General features: G+C 42.5%; 1 protein-coding gene across 1 annotated transcript; it reads right to left on the bottom strand.

Moving 5' to 3' along the window:
- Positions 1-204: 204 nt before the first annotated feature.
- On the bottom strand, positions 205-19,822 carry LOC119900138 (orexin receptor type 2-like). Its single transcript, XM_038714897.1, has 7 exons — positions 19,807-19,822; positions 18,103-18,281; positions 14,382-14,625; positions 1,643-1,758; positions 1,300-1,520; positions 910-1,031; positions 205-569 (listed from the first exon to the last, which is right to left on the bottom strand). The coding sequence occupies exons 1-7, from the start codon at positions 19,820-19,822 to the stop codon at positions 400-402; spliced, it is 1,068 nt and encodes a 355-aa protein (XP_038570825.1). The 3' UTR covers positions 205-399.
- Positions 19,823-21,222: the final 1,400 nt, after the last annotated feature.

The raw sequence follows: 21,222 nt of genomic DNA, 5'->3' as shown, positions 1-21,222 counted from the left end.
AATTGGAATCGGCCAAAATTGGAATCAGCAGGTTCATCTCCAGTGCAGAGCAGTCAACATAGTACATTTACAATACAATACGTCCAATTAAAACTCACTTAACCTTGTATATAGTACATATGGTATGCGTTAATAAATACTAAACATTCAAAAGGTGTCCTTTAATAATAAATAGACAGTTTCTGTGCAGTGAGGAGGCCATGTCCTACTGTGTTCCTGATTGTGTTAATGTGAGAAGGTCTTCAGAAAACAGTGCCCAGATTGCTAAAGCTCTTAACTTCCATAAAGTGTCCTCGTGAAACTAAGCAAACATAAAACAAAAATAATGTCTACCTTAACGATGAGTGTGTCCTCTGATGCTTGAATTGGTCAGAAAAACTCCCCACCTGGATTATAAAACTACACTATCTGATCTGATATGCGTGACACATTGTCCATGTTGCTAACTTGAGTTGACAGGGATTTCCGTCTGTCTGTGCTTGGTCTGGTCCGTGTCCTCTGTGTGTGATTTTGGCCTTTGCCATAACAATGGCAAGAAAAGGCTGTTTTGAACTCCCCACGGAACTTCCCTGGAATAAGAGAAATATGAAATACACTCAGAAACCATTACGTTTGAACACTTTGCATCACAAACTGCATTTTTCAGTTTCATGCGCATTATTAAGTACACATTTTGTTTAGAAAATTTGATTGACTATGGATTTATTATAAATACATCTTTTTTTTTTTTTTAAGCACATGATGACTAACATCTGAGAAGCAACGGCATCTACAATCTGTAAATTCATGTAAGACATTTTGTAATACATGCAACTTAAAGCAGTGAGACATAGGGTTGTTGTCAAACCGTCCACTAGAGGACAGTAATGAACACACACAACTGGTCTGAGTGGTGAGTTACAAACTTACCACTGAGGAAATTGTAGATGATAGGATTTGCTGCACTGTTGGCATATATGAGCCAATGTGAAAAGGTGAACCATGCATACACTGTCTCTCTGTCATTTGTGCTCCTGAATGTCCCAAAGACTCTGGAAGTAAGGTATGACATTAGGCCCATCAGTTAAAAAATAATTCATGTTTGCATGATTTTGATGCTATACTACAAATCACATTATTATTAAAATAATAAAACAAGCCACTATTCAGTGCTTAAATACTAAATATACTGTAACAGTCATTATTAAACATGAAATTTCCAAGGTGAGCTCCTGACGAAAAAAGCAATGCTAGATGTGGTAAACTGATCCCTCTGCATTTGAATGGCTTTTGATAATTTAGAGCTTGAGCAATTATTACCTTTTCATCACATTGAGCACGCTGATTGGTAGGTAGCACAGGGCAAAAACAAAGAGCACTACAATTAGCATGCGAGCTGTCTTGCGCCGGGCCCGGATCTGTTTGATCTCAGCACAAACTGTGCTGGTCCTGACCCTCATGGACTCTCCCAGCCCTGGAGTGGGACCTGAACACTGCATGGACCTCCACTTCCTCTGCAACACTGATGTGTTTCCGGGAATCTGTTGATTAAAAATATGTGTATATCACACACTTTAAAACTGCCAAAGAAAGAGCAGTTCACTGTTTAATCATGGCATTGTAAAAGCTGATGTATTGCAACATAAAGTGCAGGAGTACACACCTGTTGACACCATAGCTTGTGACATATCTGGATATACGCCAGGACCATGAGACATAATGGTGCAAAGTATGTGACAATGAAGAAACAGCTGTGATACACTTTTGGGTAGATCTCAGCTGTGGAAAGAATAAAAACACATAATCATAATTTGACTTAAAACCATCTGGATAGTAACCATTAGCCCATTCGTTACTGTTGCTTTCTCTGTCAAACATTCCATCCTGACACTGCACATTTACAATGATAACATGGCTGTTTTTTCACTCAAAATACTTTTTTCTAACAATGGGTTTTTGACTTCAGAGAAGTAAACAAAAGCAGGCTTTTGGCTGACAACCATGGATTTTGTTGGCAGAAATTACAACTGTCGCTACCAGATTATCAGCTGTGGCTAGCTAGGTAAACTAATTTTAATGCTAGTATATTGTGCGTTGGTTGAAAACTCAGTCTCTATCTCATATATTAAAATATTTTTAAAGCTAATTTGTTTAAAACAATAATCTTGTAAACGGGTCTTAAATATTCACATGATGACTACATGATAATACTAAAGGATTGAGACTAAAGCTACATTTCCCAGGCAGAGAGGTCAGCATCCTCACCAGCTGATCCAGACGGAGCAGTGCTTCTTTGTGTTTTGGTAAAGCTAGTTAGTCTTAGTATTCTTTAAAGTAGAATAAAAATATAATGTTATTCATTATAAGGTTGTTATAGGACAACATACACGGCCAAGCAAAACAGTGGTTAGATTTAAACTTTTTGTACAAAAGAAAATTATTTGAGGATTGGAAATCCCCATAACTTTGTAACGCTATCTTACACGAGTTTGGCTGGGGCAGCTTGGATGTAAACATCCCCACAACAAATAAAATTCAGGACAGACCTGCCACTGTTTCTCTCAACTGTGATACAGAAACATTCACTCCCATGCAGTGGGTTTTCCAGTCAGTCCTGAACAGAAAATTTTCTAATGTAACAGTTGTTATACAGAGTTCTGCCTGCCCGCCAAGAACTACATGCCCCTCCCAGTAGCATGCTCAGATGGACTGATAACAATCAAAGCAGATGAAACAGTGACAGTGTAATGACTTATCAGATAAAGTACTTTTAAAAATGAAATGGTGGTATTTTTTATCACCAAAAATCCAAAACCAAAAACAACCAAGTTCTGCCTGCCTGCCAAGAACTGCACATCCCTCGCAGGAGCACTCGCAGCTAAGCAAAGTACTGTTTAAAAACAATATAATTCCTTGACAGGTTAATTGATGATGACAAATGATCTGAAGTCTATAGTTTAAGAACGTTTCTAAAGGTGATTTTGATGTGTTTTTAAGCATTTCAGATAGTTATTATAAAATTAGGGTTTTAAAATTAATGTTCAGTGTCAAAGCCAATCTGTCATGTCAAAGTCGATCAAATAAAGTATGTGCTGTTGACACCATTTGATTCCTATCACAGTTTGATTTGAAGTGTTCTTGCTGACTGTTAAGGGGTGAATTCATTAATCGACAGAACTGCTGCAGAGCAATGCATCTCTTATTATTTCAGCTTAGGTCATTATTAAATGTATGAAGTCCGTAAGTAAGGAATGAAGTTGCAGTGCATTATTCGACAAATGTTTTTTTCTGTACCTGCTGAGAATTTCTCACTGTCAAGCCATAACAGCTCAAATATATTGCCGGTAATATATTTGATCCCAAAGTGTCTCTAGAGAAATATAAGGCAGAAAAGCATTATTTGGCAGATAAGATTTTAGAGCTGCAGAGAAATGCCTTGTTATTACAGCCAAGATCAATGAAAGATGTATGAAAACAGCCTATAATATGTGCTGAGCCATCTGACTCCTAGGTCTCAAGAGAAAAAGCAGAGGGGAGACTGCAGTATTTGGCAGAGGTGTTTTTCTTTAAACCTGCTGAGAAATACATGTTCTTGTCTCAATCCAGGTAAGTGTCAAATGCATGAAATTCACACGGTTAAGTAAAAGTAGGCCACAATATATACTGTTAAAACCATTTGACTCCAAGTACTCTAGAGGCAGTGAAGCAGTATTCAGTTGCGTTTTATTTTTGTAACCTGGAAAGAAATGCATCACCTTTCCCAGACTTGGGGAATAAATTAAACACAATCAATAATTGACATTAACCAGATAAACATTTCTAAGGGAAAAGCCAACCCATACACAATGTTCTGTTCTGTGCAGTGTACGGCCTTGGCGATGTCTTGATTGTAGTGAGAGTGGAAACACAACTTACCCTTACTGTGTGTAAATTCTGTTTGCTTCTCTTAAATACTGAATAAGTTCAATATGTCTGACCTGGCCTTGTAACAGAGAGATACACCTCCAAACTTTCACGGGCTGGAATTATGATGCTTTATCCAGTGTGACACCCCAACCAACCTGTGTTGGTTACCATTGGACAGTGGAGGGTCTCAGCTGATTACACTGACCTGGGCGCTCCAGGCGCTCTGTCTTTGGAGACATGTACTGTATATCATACATCATCCTCAGAATCAGAAGAGCTTTATTGCCAAGTACTATTATACACATGAGAAATTTGCTTTGTGATTAGGTGCTACACCTAGACAAACATACAGCTGACATAAAAGTAGAAATGTATAAATATGCAATAAACAGATGCAAGTTATATAAGAATAAAAAACAAAAATAACAGAGAAAAATAATACAACTATGTGAAGGGTTTGTGTTGTGCAGACGTATTGCAGCAGAAGACGATTGTGTACATAAATATATAAATTGACAAAATATATTGTTAATGTGGCTAGCTGCAGATGGGAAGAACCTGTTTTTGTGGTGAGACGTTTTGGTCTGATGGGCCACAGCAGAGTCTGAAACAGTTTCTGCCCTCTCCACTGTCTTTAGAGCGTTGAGGTCCAGGTGGTTCTGGCTGCCCCAGGTCACCAGATGGTCAATCTCCCACCTGTAGGTGGACTCATCCCTACCAGAGATGAGCCCAATGAGGGGGGTGTAATCTGCAAACTTCAGGAACTTGATGGTCTGGTGAATGGAGGTGCAGCTGTTTGTGTACAGGGAGAAGAGCAGAGGGGAAAGAATGCATCCTTGAGGGGAACCGGTGCTGATGGTCCTGGAATCAGAGACACATTTTCCCAGCTTCACGTGCTGCGTCCTGTCAGTCAGGAAGTCTGTGATCAAACTGTCAGCATGCTCAGCTGGGAGAGCTTGTCCTGCAGCAGAGCCAGGATGGTGGTGTAGAAAGCAGAGCTGAAATCCACAAACAGGATCCTCTGTAGGTCAAGGAGTCCAGGAGAACTGCAGGGGTCCAGGAGAACTGACAACACAGGCGCTCAAAAGACTTCATTACCACAGATGTCAGGTCCTGTGGGCCTTGTTTTTTTGGGGACAAGGATGATGGTGGAGGTTTTTAAGCAGGCTGGCACATGGCATGTCTCCAGTGAGGTGTTATTTGCCAGGCGAGCGTCGTCGATGGATGGGTTTGTAGTTTGTGATCTGTCTGAACCCCTCCGGACAGAAGTGACATCATTTTCAGAGAAGTGGTTCTTTAGTCTCTCTGTCATTTAGCTTCTCGCGCCTATTTGTTAAACCTGTACTTTGAACCTTAAACCTGGCCCTGTCCTCACTGCTAAATGCCTTCTCCTTTTCCAGTCTGATTTATCTGAGTTTAGCTGTGAACCAGGGTTTGTCATTGTTATAAAACTCACCCTGGTCTGTGATGGTACACAGCTGTCCTTGCAGAAGCTGATGTAGGATGTCACAGCATCAGTAAACTCATCCAGATTGGTGGTAGTAGTCCTGAAAACATCTCAGTCAGTGCAGTCCAAACACGCCTGAAGGTCCTCTACAGCTTCATTGGTCCACTGCTTTGTAAACCTGTGATGAGGACATCAGAGTTTTAATTTCTGCCTGTATGCAGGAATCAGGTGGACCATGACATGGTCAGAGTGACCCAGTGTAGTGCAGGGGACGGTGTGATAGGCTCTGCTTACTGTACTGTAGCAGTGATCCAGAATGTTCTCCTCTCTGGTTGGACACTTTACAAATTGCCTGTATAATGGGAGTTCTTGGCTGAGGTTTCCTTTGTTAAAGTCACCAAGAACAATAACAAGGGAAGTGCATGTCTACTCCACACACAGTATCCTGTCAGCAAGCATGCACTGTGCATCGTGCACGTTGGCCTGCGATGGAATGTAAACACCGACCAGAGTGAATGAAAAAAAACTCATGGGGAAAGCAACGGTTTACAGTTAATGATAAAATATTCCAGGTCATGAAAACAGTGCTGCTGAATCACTGTCACATCGGTACACCAGTCACTGTTGATGTAAAAACAGACACCTCCACCTTTTGTTTTGCAAGAGAGTTCTGTGTTGCGGTCCACTTTGTAGAGTTGGAATCCAGCCAGATGCAGCGCAGATGCCGGTGTCAGTCCACACAGCCATGTCTCCATGAAGCACAGAACAGAAGTTGAATAAAAGGCTCTGTTTTTCCCCGTCAGTAACGTCTCGGGTTACATATGTAACCCTTGTTCCCCGAGAAGGGGAACGAGACACTGCGTCGGTGACGATACTATGGGAACGCCTCTGGGCGTCGCAGGGCTGAACTATGAATGAAACTACTCCAATCCTATTGGTGTTGCTAGAACGGTAGCGTGTGACGGCGTAACCGGAGGGGTATATAAGCACGCCAGCACACAGGACACATAAGCCTTTTTTTATTCAGCAGGCACTCTGAGTATGTTTTTCTATGAAGCAAGGCACTCCAGGCGGGGTGAGGTGTGGCGGACCGACGCAGTGTCTCGTTCCCCTTCTCGGGGAACAAGGGTTACATACGTAACCCGAGACGCATCCAGCCCTAGAGGGGCTGGGGGTGAGAGGGAGAACCACAGGGGACAGTGCGCCGTCTCTCGGGACGCAAACAAGTCCACGTCTATGGGGCCGATCTCTTCGCATAATAACTCCACCACCTCAGGGTGGAGTCTCCATTCTCCGGGCCTCAGCCCCTGTCTCGACAGCAGGTCTGCTCCCTGATTCTGGGTCCCAGGGACGTACATCGCTCTGAGGGACAGCAGTCTCTGCTGGGACCACATGAGGATCTGATGTGCCAGTCTACATAACGGGCGCGAGCGCAGACCCCCCTGGTGATTCAAATAGGCCACCACTGCCGTATTGTTGGTTCTGACAAGGATGAGCCCCAAACGCTGAAGGTGGGCCAGGACGACATCTCGATGCCGAACCGCTAACTTCCGAGACTGGCCAGGATGAGCCAGTCGTCGATGTAGTTCAATATGTGGATGCCCTGGAGCCTCAGCGGGGCCAGAGCTGCATCCTGTAGCCATCCACTACGGTGCGCAGGACCTACGGGGTAATGTTTGCAAAGCTCCGCCATGTTTCTACAAAATCCGCTAAGGGAACCAACCGAGACTGAATGACGGTCCTCAGGCCCGTCTTCTCGGGGGGGCTGTGGGCGAGAGAGTCGCCTCGCGTCCCAGGTTTGTTGAGAGGGACTACAGGAAGCGACGCTTCGCTTCTGGCTCCGGCGGTAGGAGCTAGCTGAGGGCTGAGCTCGTCTCTCTTCAGCCGTCGCCGTCCTGGACCCAGACCGGCGGGGGAGATATTGCTCAAACGCCTCTCCCTGCCTTTGGCGTGCTGAAACCTGCTGCCGACAGCATCCACTGCCTCACCAAACAGGCCAGTAGGAGAGAGGGTCACATCCAGGAGAAAAGCCTTCTCCTTCCCCCGGATGCCCGAGAGGTTGAGCCACAGATGGCGTTCCGTAGCCACAGGAACGGGCCGTCTCCTTGTTAACACGGAGTGTTAAGTCCGTAGCTCTACGGAGCTCAGTCAGGTCCTCCTCAGAGTTACCTCCCCCTAGGTCACAGTCTTTGAGAAGATCGTCCTGGTACGCCTGCAAGGTGGCCATGGTGTGCAGGCTTGCACCAGCTCAACCCGCTGCCATGTAGGCCTTGCCCACCAAAAGGATGTCGTCCGACACGGCTTGGTGGGGAGCGCCGGCGTCTGAAGGGATGAAGCGAGGGGGGGAGAAAGATAGCACGCGAATGCTTCGTTCCAAAGCCGTGCTGCTTAGTTTCTGTCACGCTGCTGTAGTCCAGCAGAGGGGACACAGTCAGCCGTGCAGAGCAGCTCTCTTTTTTTTTTTCGGTCCATGATTCATGATTCCATGATTTACACAACTCATTGTGTAAATCTCATAGCTGGGCACGGACTGATGACGTCGGCCCGGCTCCCGGAAGTCATCCTCCATGATGCTAAGCATGTCTAGCTCCTCAGAATAAGACTGTGCAAGCCTCTCTAAACTCATACCTCGGGCAGGAGAAGCCAAGAAACGGCTCCGAACGGGGAAGAGAGGAGGCGGAGTCAGCACCCTCAGGACCGGGCCTTGCCATGGCCGCAGGCAGCCCCCTCGAGAGCTGCCTGGGCGTGCGACATCCCCAGACAGGAACACACATCTCATGAGTCTCCCGAGCCGCGATGTAGCGTGGGCATGGAAAACACATCGTCGGAACTGATTACCAGACATGGTCTCTACTGCTTCGTCAGGATTTCCAGGTAAGACAACAACTTTCTCGATAGTGGAGCTTCCAAACATACTCAGAGTGCCTGCTGAATAAAAAAAGGCTAATGTGTCCTGTGTGCCGGCGTGCTTATATACCCCTCCGGTTACGCCGTCACACGCTACCGTTCTAGCAACACCAATAGGATTGGAGTAGTTTCATTCATAGTTCAGCCCTGCCACGCCCAGAGGCGTTCCCATAGTGTCGTCACCGACGCAGTTCGAGTTCCCTCGAAGGGGAACTTAAGTTCATCCAGTTTGTTGCACAGTGATCACACGGAGAGAAATATTGCTGGTGTGCGATGTGCGGGGTCCACGCTGGCGGAAACACACAAGCGACCCGGCTCCTTTCCCTCTCCTATGGTGCTTCATAGTCCGAACAACAGCGAGCATGCGTGGAAAATAAATCCACTGGAGCTGGTTACGATTTCCATCGAGGGAACTCCTCAACACTCAAGAAAGGATTGAAAAATTGGAAAAACATCTTCAAGCAAATAAACTTGAGGTACTAAGTGCAACATTTATCTACATCTGTCTATGGTTTATTATTGTTTGTGTATTATATATTAATGTATTTATTATTTCTGTGCTTAACTATTATCTTACATATGAATATGTGTTTGAGTCTGCAGGTAAAAAACAAAAAAAAACAAACACAAAAGCCCATTGATAAAATTTCATAGTATTTTTATTATATGCCTTTTGATAGAATATTTGGGGTGCTTCCAAAGACCAATATAGCAAAAACTCTTACAGATTAGTCCTTGCTTGCTAAATTAACGTGATATTGACTGTTATTTAATGTACATTTTGTTGACTTGGTTAAATTTTTTGTAGCTTAGCCTTTTCTATGTAGCCCACCTTTCCCTATCTTAAGCAGGGTGGGGCCCTGAGTTCTTAAATCAAACTAACTGAATACTTGAAATAAGGTTCCTTTTTATCTTCAGTTTCTATACACTTTTAATTGTCTTGGGTTTCTGTATTTATCTCAAGTGATTTGCAACACCACTGTCACTAGGCTAGGTTCATCTAACGTCTATTAGCTCTGTAAAGTCACACTAAACCTACATTAGAGTAACTAGCATGCTGCAATAAAACTAAAGTTGCCACCTTGTCAACAAAACACAGACATTTACCTTATGTGTTGAATATACCTTTGGTAAAAGTAATAATGCAACACACCAGGGTTAGTTTAGAAATAATAAATCCCCATTTTACTTTGGCAATTTTAACATAAACAATAAAATAAATGTATTTTCAGTCTCTTTGGAATATCCCTTTTCTTGAATACCAGGGTAACGCAATAATATTAATCCCCTTTTACTGGTTTAAACACACTATAACAACTTTTCAGTTACCTTCAGTTCAAATTAAACTATAATGTTAACTCAGTGGGCCCACACTCACCAAGCACGCACACACACAAGCCGGCATATAAAATAAAATAAAACCCCAAACTTCGTTGCGATGCTTGAGAGCGACGATACTTAAACTATTGGTCCACTTCACTCAAAGGAGCAACAGAATTAAAGAGTTTTACCTTAAGCAACAGTTCAGTCCACTGTGCAGAGTTCAACAGTCTTTCCCGGTCTCCAGCAAAACAAGGGCAAGCAGGTGTCCAAAGAAAGCGTGGTCTGTCCCGCGCTCTGCCGCTGTCGTCTCTCGGTCTCTGGTGTCAACAGGGGTGCGAGCGTGCGTCCAAACTGGCGTGGTCGGTGTCCCTCTTTCTAACGAACTCGGAGCTTTGACTTGCAGTTGTAACTTTCCGATAACTCTCCAGGTTTTCACGTCGAAACCCGTGAACTAGTCCAACAGTATACAGCTGAGTTAGCTATACTGGCTAAGAGTCCATTCACTTTGCTAATGAATGCTAACACAAAACACTGTCTGCAAACGAGCTATGATACACGCGTACAATACATTTCGGGAAGAAATGTCTAACTTCTAAATTTCTTCACAATTGAGGGTCCATGTTCCAGAATGAAGAGTGGCTGGTTAATAACAACACTACCATTTGACATACATTCACCATGACACTCATGCAATTTACTCTAGTGACCTTCACGCCACACTTACGATCAGGTGCACTAAAATACTAGTAATGATGATGATGGTGACGTTTGATGCTAATCGTCATGGGCTGGATAAGATTTCTGAAGATTTGTACTGTTTTCTCACATTGTAGAAGAGAAAAGGAATGAAGAGGCTGACCTCATATTTTCCTTTATTACGAAGCTGTATTGACTAAAAGTAGCCAGTTTACATAGAATCCTTGTTTCTCGGGAATGTGTCAAACATTCCTGAGAAACAAGGATTCTATGTAAACCTTCAACGTCTTGCTTGCAAGAATTGTTTATGCATACATTCATTGTGCTTCAGAAGCAACAGCCAATTTGTATGAGTCAGTTTTGGCAGGCCAGGTTTTTGCCATTCTGGGGCCCTTGGAGACATTGTGACCTGACCTTACACATCTTAACCAATTATGAAGTGCAGCCCAGATGCCATGAGCTTAAATTTTAAATTACTTTTTTGGAGTTGGCCCGTGTATGTGCGACAGAAGAGCTCTGATAAATCATGCATCCAGCAATTCCAAATCCAACTGCTGCTAGCGCTTGACAGTGAATTTGATGCATGTGACATGGCAAGAATACATTTCTCTCTGACATGACCCAGATGATATGGTTGGTTGAGTTAAGGCATTTACTTAATACACAAGTTAATAAACAGGAGTACATTTGGTACTAGACAAGTAGTCAAATCAGTTCTCTTCCTGCCTCAGTTCATGTTAATCAGACAGACAGCAGGATGATCGCAACAGATAGTTGGCAGGTTGCAAACATACGGGAAACACATCAAGCTGCTCTTGCTTGAGAGTGTGAATTTCATACATCTTACACTCACCTTGGCTGAAATAACAGAAAATGCAAATCTCAGCAGCTTTTTGCCAAATATTGCATCCTCTTAGGATTCACTCCTGAAATCCTAAATTTCCTAAGATGTCAGAAACCTAAGATGTCAGCTTATGACATAAAACAAATAGTTTTATCACCACACATTTTATTTTGTCGAGTTTGACTTGAATATTTTTTATTTTAGAATAACACTTTAGTATAACTGTCTGAAATGCTTTAAAACACATCGATAAAGAAAACCAGAGATCACCTTCAAAAACTGTGAGAGATTAATGAAGGAAACCATGCAGATGTCAGACCAATTTTATCAAAGATGTTGCTTCTACTGAGTCTAAAAAAACATTTGATGAGGCTAAACATTCATGAACTATGGAATTCATCATCCATAGTTGATGATGAACTATGGACTTTCATCATTTATCATCACTGATGAACCTAAAGAAGATTATATCATTTTTTAACAGTAATTTGTCTTGAAAATCATTACAATGTCTTGTAGAAAAAAGTCTACTCCATTTCTTACACGTTTGCTCTTTTGTTTTTTGTTTTTGGAGAGGTGATAAAAATAAGCTTGACAGGCCTGCTGTGCTTGGTTAAGATTGCTAAGCCATGATTGGACTCCCTGTTTAACGAAACGATCAACAGGGGCAGGGGGAGCCTTCAAAAGGTCACTTTGAGGTTTGCTTCGAGGTATATTTAATTGGTACAGTTGTAATTCGTTTTAAAGTATTCTTTTCACTGACCTTCAATTTCATGTGTCAATAAAATAAGCAATCCGTGTCTCAAAAGGTATCTAATCAATAACCTACCTCAATTACTGCAATTAAAGTGATGGGCTGAAAAGCTCTCTTTTTTCAAGGTTCTCCTCTGTTGAGGATTTTAATTAGAAAGGCACCATGACTGGCTTATCTGACTTCCAGCATGAGTCAATACACCTTATTAGTCATAATAAACCTGTGAATAGTGCCCTACTCTCATCATTTTAATATCACATCAGATAAATGGTTTACATGCACACTGGTTTTAGCAAACGGAAAAACCAATGCTCTTTAGTCTCAGTTTATCCTGTGCATCTGGCAGCATAAGAGAGAGATTGACACAATGCTTTCATGTGGTTGAGTGGTATTTGTGCAAATTAATCTCCCCAGTCATCCAAGGTGGGTTAAAATAAAAGGGCAACAGGACTTCCAGATGCCCTTGATTTTAAAGGGGCAATCATTACATCATTACTTGCAGGCTAAAATCAACACTTTGACATAATACTGGTGGTACACAGGATAGTAATATGGATTAGCGTTAGCAAACAAACTAACGTAATCAAAGGGCATACTCACAGTAGGCCCGGTAGCCTTTTACTGTGCCCAGTATGAGGACTGAGTAGAGACGGCTCTCGACACCTAGATGGTGCACACCACTGCCCGGGAGAGGCCTTGACCCTCCAGGTACCGCCTCTCAACAGCCAGACCCACAGGGGCTGGCCGCGCCTCCAGCCTGAGAGAGTTTCCACGGCTGACCCAACAGCAGCCGAATAAGTGGGAAAGCATAAAGTACAACAGACGAGGAGGCCATAGTGGGTGCACGAAGGCGTCTACCCCCCAGCAGTGGATCTTCACGCGAGCTGATGTCCACTCCTCTGTCCAACACGCCAAGGATGTATTCTGCTCTGATGGAGTGCAGATGAGTGCAGCAGCCGCCTGGCCAAGCTCAGCAGCTTTGCCGAGCCTACCCCGCCTTGGAGGTTTATGTAGACTGCTGCTGCCTTGTTGTTGGTGCAGACCAGTACGTGCTGGTTCCGCAGAAGAGTGGCGATGTGTTCGACCACCTTCCACACCGTGAAAACTCCAACACACACGAGAAGGCTACAACCGGCGCTTTGGGAGCACGGCAATGAGTCAGCGGGGCTGAGAGCGAGAACGCCAGCCATTTTGTCCAGGGGAGAGAGCTCTTGGGCCGGAGAAACAACCAGGTGACAGTGGGCAGCAGCTCTCTGGATGATGGAAGGAAGTTCTCTGACGAGGCCGCTGATGGATGGCAGGGAGGTGGTGGCTGATAGCGGGACAGAGACCACGCTGGAGAGCGCTACCTCGAGGCTGGGTTCGCCCACCTTGAGGCAAGCGATCGCCAAGGCCTGGCGAGGGGAAAGCCGGGAGCCGCTGGATAGAATAGAAGAAGTGGGATTGTTCAACTCCTGTTCTTCCGGTAACAGTAGGTCCAGGGCTTCGTCCAGGGAGTGGGTGGGCTTCCACACCTCCTCCTCCTGAACGGCAAAGCTATCCGCCCGGCGCTGCTGCTCATCAGGTGTAAGAAGCGCACAGAACAGGCAATGCGAACTGGGAGTGAGTGCTCAGCCGGCATGCTCTGGTCCGAGGTAAGCCTCGCAGTGGGGATGCAGATCCCCCGGAATGATGTAGCCCATGTGGCAGACGGCGCACACCCGTACGGACGAAGCGGCGTCTCGCCCTGACCCGACAGCTTGCTAGAAGTCACTTCAGGAATCTTCTGCTCTTTAGACAAACGTCTTGCTCTTTAGAAAGCTCAGTGCTGAAGAAAAATGGGAGCCGATGGCCAGGTCTCACTGTTGTGTGTGTGTGTACAAAGTGCGGACATAGGAGAGGCCCACGTTGTGTGTGTGCGTAGACAAGCTTTTCTCAGTTCCGTGCATGAGCGTAGGGGTAAACCCAATAGCGATAGCCTTAGAGGGTGAAGCCTATACAAAATAGAATGCTGTCGATGTTGGATTTCCACCTTACAAAAAGTTATTAGCAAGCATGTAAAGAGTCTAGCTAATAAGGATAGCTATGTTAGCATCAGATTACAACTGGGTTGTCGAGGTTAGCACACCCCCCCACCCCGCGCCACAGTTAGGCTGTCATTCTGTGGGATACCCTGCACTCTTTGGGGGAAAAAAGCGCTTTCTCTCGCATGGCACGGTGGTATTTACGTCCGAGTTCGGTGCTCGGGCACGGTTAGCGATCATACTACAAGCGTACCGTGCCGGAGTCCAGCTTAACTGTGCTTGGGCCCAGTTTATAGTGTTAGTGGACTGCATTTTGTTTGCTGCGGTGTAGTAGGGAAGAGGCTAGGGAGCGTGCATAAAAAAACCCCTACCGCAACCAAGAATACAGGCTGTGGTCCATTTCTATGTGAGGCTACAGCCTGTTGACAAATAGGCAGTAAAAAGTGATTAAAAAAACTACATATAGCCCCTTTAAACCACCTTGGATAACTATGATCTGGGTGACTGAGATTCGTCACTAACCTCCCCAATGTTCATCACACACAGTGAACAGGCTGGTCTTGTTTGTTAGTTCAGGCAGCAGGCTACTGCACTCCATCACAATAGCTTGAGGGATCATGATGATGCAGGACACAACCCAAATGACAACAATACTCTTGCGAGCCCTCTTGGCTGTGCTCTTGAACATCAGCGGGTGGCAGATAGCATACCATCGGTCTTGGGCAATACAGCTCAGTGTGAGGACTGATACAGAAACTGAGATGGTCTGGAGGGAAAAAAAGAAAAAAACGAAACACCAGTCAGAGAAAAAATGTTCTGGGAATTGTATTTTGAGAACAAAGTCAGAAACCAAAAATAGATCCTATAGCTTCTTATTTTGTCCTGGTTTGCATCGTGACACATGAGAGATTGACCTGAATTTGATATTGACATTATGAGCAATAGTAAACATTAATAAGGAACACTATTCCAAAATTGGCAGGAGTTAGGGGTTTGCTTTAAATCTTAAACATTACATGGCTATAAAGCAAGTCTTTAGCCACCAGCCAGAGAGATTACTCAAGAATCGAATACTTTAGATAAAATCAATTTGCTTTCCATGGTGAATGTTAATTCATTGTCGTGCATTTTTCAACAGACATAAGATATTCAGCATTAATAAAACCTGAATGGCAAAACATCACTGATCAGTTTTGCAGTAAAACATGCTGAATCTGTTGTCTGTGTCTGCCAGTACAGACACAGGTGAACTCAATTTGGACCCAAATGCAAGATACTCAAGCCGAACAGGTACAGTTTATGGCATTTATTAATTTGGTGAGGCAAATTTCACTGAACATTAGACAGGCAAAAATCCACAATCTAACAGAAATGCAATAGTCCAGGCATGGAAGACAACAAAGTAATCCAACAAACTGGTATGGGAGACATGTAACACTAACAAAGAACACAGGGAGTGAGACAATCTGACACAGACAGGAGGAGACACACAGACTATACACTACAGAGGGCAGGATGACAGAAAAATGAGATTTCAATTATGGATTTGTGAAATTGCACCACAATTAGATGTGGCATATTGAAGTATGAGAAACTTCCTATATTTGCTCTCATCCCATTTCAGTGTGGTTATCAGATTGTTGTCCCATGGAGTCCATTCAGCTCACAGTGGCCCCACCAATTTCATGTGGGAGAGAAACGAGTGGGATCTGGGAGGTTCATTTGCTGTGGGAAATAAACGCTGAGCTCCAACACTAGGTATACTAGATCACCTTTGGTGACGAATTTTCTTCATTAAAAGGTCTTAAGAAGAAGGGAGAGAACAGAAAAAGACATATGTTGAGCTTGGTCATTTTACAATAAAAGGCTGTAAAACAAAATGTACTTTCATTTATGCCACACACATGCAAACAACACAGAGCCAAAACATAACAAAAAGGTATTCATTTTGATGGTTTGAGGGGGATGATTTTAAAAGTCTCACAGCTTGCGGCTCCTTGGTTTTTGGACATTGAGCAGTAGGTTGTTCTCTGTGCACCACTCTGCAAGATTGTTAATTTCCTCTTGATATGAAGTCTCAGTGTTGTTTGTAATCCAGTCAATGATGGTGGTCTTGTCCGCAAACCTCACAGCAGAGTTGACTCCATGTCATAGGCTGCAGTCGTGGGTGTACTTTGTGAACAGGAGGGGGCTCAACACACGCTCGGGTGTTGAGCACTAGAGTGGAGGAGATGTGACCGCCAATCCAAATTGTCTGGGGTCTGTTAGTGAGGAAGTCCAATGTCCAATTGCAGAATGTGCAACTCAAGCCCAGAGTGCTAAGTTTGCCAATCAGTTTTATGAGGGAGATTGTATTGAATGCTGTGAATCCACAAATAGCATTCTGATGTAGGTGTTGTTATTTTCAAGGTGTGTGAAGAATGAGTGGGGGGCAGTGGAAGCCTTGAAACAGATCTGGGATGGTGATGTTTGAGGCTGAGAATGTGAATGTGATGCAAATATAGAATCCACAGGGAGACCTGCCTACAGAGTGGACCAGCCTGTAGGAAAAATGTCTTAGGCTACGTTCAGACTGCAGGCCAAAGTGACCAAATCTGAAGTTTTTTCTCATATATGACTCAGATCTGATCTTTTTATAACAGTGTCAACAGGCCAAGTCACATGGAATCTGATCTTTTCCAGTTCAGATTTGGGCCACTTTCATATGTGGTCCATATTCGATTTGATCCGATAGCCTGACATAACTTCTGTGCCATCATCCAAAAAATATCAAAAAACATCAATGAGTCACACCGTTGACTACATGTGCAGTGTATTTTATTCTGAGTTAATCATCCTGTGTAATATTCACTAGTGCACCAAATGTGCATTAATCTGCCCCTGAAAATAGTCCCTAACAAATGTACAATTTCCTTGTTTGGGTAATACCTGCAAAACAACTACAGTGCCCAGCAGTAGTAAAAATACCTTAACCTGCTGGTACTTCTAGCACCATTTAATCCTGTATTGTGTTCAGGATTTCAAAAAGTGCATTGACCAGAGAATGTGTAATTACAGACTGAAAGAAATTGGTTAATGTGAACATCTAATGACATTTAAATGTTAATCAATGGAAGTCAGAGGACACCACCTCAAATGTAATTCTCAAACAAAAAACATGATGTCAGTTTTGGGTCAAAACAATATTAATGTTGTTGCTTTTGTGGCACCCTGTTGTTAACACATTAAAAGTATTAAAGACCTTCAATACAAGCTAAGCCAGCAGCATTGAGCTTCCATTAAGGGCTTCCAGTGTAATGTTTCTGTGCTGTGAACCAATCCCTTTTGTTGCAATTAATTAATTACAAACTGACAACTTTATCTGTGGTGCTGCAGTTTCAATAAATCAACATTTATTCCTGACAGTTTCCTTTACTGCTTCATGATTTCTTTCAGGAATCAGTTGTTTCATTACAACATACTGTTTCAAATGGCGATATTATTGCTTGTGGTACTTCCTTTTTTCTACTCTTGGGGATGATCTCCCTTTATTCAATACAGCACAGGAAATTGAAGAACCTAGCAAAATGTCAGCAAATTTAAGTAATTTGCAAGCGGGAACTAATTTGGGAGCATTCTGGGTTCATAAAAACAGCAGGAGGTGGCCTTTGCAGACATGTAGCAGCAGCAGTTACATTTCATTGATAAAGCACACAAAAGCAAACCGGGTGAATGTGAACATGAAGGCCTTCAAACAGACCCCTAATTTGTATGATGTGTTATGTCCATCCTGAAAGTGTACATCACAGTTACCGAGGACCAAAATTTGAGATATGGTCGAGCAAAAATTCACTTGGATATGTGTATAGAGTATAGTAGGCTTTGCTTAATGTATAGGTTACATTATATGCGCAGGGTAGTGTTGGAGTTCACTACATAAATGTGGCCTACAGTGTGAAATAAAGTGCATGACTTTCTCTTGGCATGATGTTTTGGCATAGTAGGGACGAATTGAAGAAAGCAAAAGACTTGCTTGAGGCATTAAATCCTCATGGGATAACATCAAAGGTCCCACACAGTGCTCATCTCATGGGATATGAAAAAAGCATTTTTTACCCTCATGAATTTGGAGAAATAAATATATTTAATCAAAATAGCCAGGGCCTTGTGATAGTGATAAACCTTTTATGAGCAAAGTGGTTTAGATCAGGTCAAGATTTTTAATATCCTGTGCGAAACACAGATGTCAAAGTTGATCTCTTACCTGCAAATAAGGCACAACTTTGCAAAGAGTGTTTCCAAAGAACCACGTCTCTGTGATGTCTACCACAAGACTCGCAGGGAGGCAGATGATGGTGACCAACACATCAGCAAAGGACAGATTCACTATGAAATAGTTGGTCACGGTGCGCATGTGGCGGTTTTTCCACACTGCAAAACAAACTGACAATGATGCACAATCAAAGTCTGCTCAAATACTCAATAAAGGAAAATAAAGAAAATATTTAGCACATTAGTGTGGGGTATCACCACTGTCTTGGAGGCATGCTGCAAATTATAGAGTTTGAATTAAAAATAAGTTATAGTTCTGTCTATGTCATTGTTCCTGTTGGCAAAATATTCATGAATCAGAATATACATACAGAAAGTAACATTTTCATGATTTGGTGTGGCATGTGCTGAGACTGTCACAGTAGAGTGGTTTCTCATCCATAAAGAGCGTGATGTATGCTTGATGCAATATATAATAAACAAATAATAAACCGCAAATGTAAAACTGAACAAGTAAATCACAGTAGCTTTTTAGAACAGAATATACTTTCTGCTCCTGTTAACAGACATCATTAGTAAATAGCAAGGCAGAAAGAATTTTAACCTGCTACTTTATGACTCACTGTTAATTATAGTTCAGCATAGAAAATCAGTGCTTTGCCTGGTGATGTGAATTTATATAGAGTAACTTAAGGGACATTAGCATGGAACATTATTTAAAGGGGCTATATGTAGATTTTCAATGAAATCACTTATTAATAAATAAAATTTTTACTGCCTTTTTGTTAATGTGTTGTAGCCTCACTTATAAATGAAGCACACACCTGTTTTCTCTGTTGCTTGGAACAGCCACTATTCTGCTTTTAACGTGAAGGTATCGGGTCGGGATGTAGCTTTGTTCATGCTTCCGAGCCTCTCTCTGACTACAGCGACAACACCGCAGCTAGCAATATGCAACTGTTATAAAGTGTGGCAACAATCTCATTTATAATATTTAGTCTAGCTCACTAACCATTTTGTTATCATCAAATACATTAAGCTGTGTTGACATTGCCGAGCCTCTGGTGAAAGACACACAAACAGTACAAATGTTAGTTACTGAAAAGCAGACAAGTAAGCTAATGAATAATGAATATCACGTCAGCTAAATGCATTAAATGTAAGTATATAGTACGTATTGTCGTTACTTATCCATGTAACGGACATGGATTAATTCAACCTCAAGATGATAAAAATATTATAACGTTGCAGTGGGAGTTTACCTGAGTTTTTGACAAACTTGGTGAGTACAATAATAATACCAGCAGGTGAACCAGGAGTGCCCAGGGTACTTAAGCGCCTACCTTTGTAGCCCGTTATTATGGACTGTCAGTGGGCGTGTAGATTCACTTGCGTGCTGTCAGATTAAAGTGTATATATTTCTTATGTTATTATTTTCTTCAAGCCTTCGAGACCTGTAGGGCGGTGTTAAAATGCAGATGTGATATTGTAGGCCTGTAGTGAATAATAAAAGGTCTCAACTGTAGCTGCAAATACGCACAACATCAAAGATGGGAAACAGTCAAGTAAAATTATCTCCTTTAGCATATCTAATCAACACTGTTAATTTGAGATCCCGTAGGTACTCTATTTCCCATTCAAATATTCATTCCAATGCAACGCTTGTATTTGTTCACAATTTACATAAATTCTTTACTTGTATAGTTGGTCATTGTTGCTTTTTATATATCTTTAAAGATACTCACCTATTTTTTCACCCTTTGTATACACATATTAGTTAAATCTATCTTTGTTGTCCTGTATGTGTAGTTCTATCTCCCAGTGAATTGTTCTGTGTATAAGTACAAGGAAACCAACTCTAAACCGAAGTCAAATTTCTTGTACATGTACACAATAAAACTGATTCTCAGAAGTCGTTACGATGCCATGATTCAATAGATAGATCTGCAATGAAGGTGTAACGTTACTAAAAACTAGTAACATCTTAGCCAATCAACACATATATTTCAATTAATAAGATATTTGATCTTTTTACCCACAATACAAAGGCATGGTAAAACAAGCTGCTGCAATATAAACAAACATTCTGGCTGCACTTTTGTACATCAACAGTTACAGTAAGCTACTGAACTTGGATGCACATGTTTTGTTTTGCTTGGAGAAAGGCATGAGTACATACCATGAGTACAGGAACTACGCAGCCACAGGCACTGTCACAAAAACTACAGACAACCTAGACCAGGGGTTGGCAAATAAGTCTGCCATCAGGCCAGAATTCTTTCAAGTCATCAGATGGTGGGCCAGAACATCATCAATTGACCATTTATATTCTAACATTTACTGTATATGCGATTAGTTCAGTAGTGCACAGGACTCCCATTTGGAGGATTGAGTGTTCAATTCTTGCTAGCTGTATTTTTTCTTCCTTTTTAACAAATTGATTGCGAAGAGATCGTATTACATATCACAATTAAGAATGTGCAGGAGTGTGTACATCCTGCCGATTGGTCCACATCAACCTATGAACGCTTATTTTCGTGTCCCCAGTATATCCAGGCAGAGGAAATTCCTGCTTTTCTCATTCAGGGGAATCCGCGATCTCACATTTTCTGATGGCTTTTTCAGAGGTGTGTCAAGCAAACCAGAGACTCTTTTGAAAGTTAAAGCTCATTTAAAAACCACATAAAGTACTGTTGCAAAACATTTCTCATGCTTTTATTTTGTAGGCACAATCACTTAAGAGGAAGTGAATATGTGAGTAACTTTTGCTGTCATGACTGAGATCTGTTTCAGCACCAGCCGCTATAATTATATATTTTTTTGCCGCTATAAAAGTAATCTGGCCAGATATTATTGCTGGTAGGCCAGCTTTGGCCCGCGGGCTGCCTATTGCCAACCACTGACCTAGATGTCTCATCTTTCAAAACCAGACATGAAAGGGTGGCATCCCTGGAGGATGGTTGGATTCCCATTAATGCAAGCTAGTGTTGTGTTGTTCAGTGAGTAATTCGTTCATTTTCACTCATGTGATGGATGTCTTGAACTGCTACGTTCACTCGTCACACGGCAGCTGCATGGGCTCAGGCAGCACAGGAAACAGAATTGATTAGCT

This window comes from Micropterus salmoides, unplaced genomic scaffold, assembly GCF_014851395.1.
Source record: "Micropterus salmoides isolate LMB-PRFRI ecotype aquatic unplaced genomic scaffold, ASM1485139v1 Ms_hic_scaffold_127, whole genome shotgun sequence".
Lineage (NCBI taxonomy): Eukaryota > Metazoa > Chordata > Actinopteri > Centrarchiformes > Centrarchidae > Micropterus > Micropterus salmoides.
The sequence above is the reverse complement of the archived record's forward strand: the minus strand, read 5'-3'. Positions and strand labels throughout refer to the sequence as shown.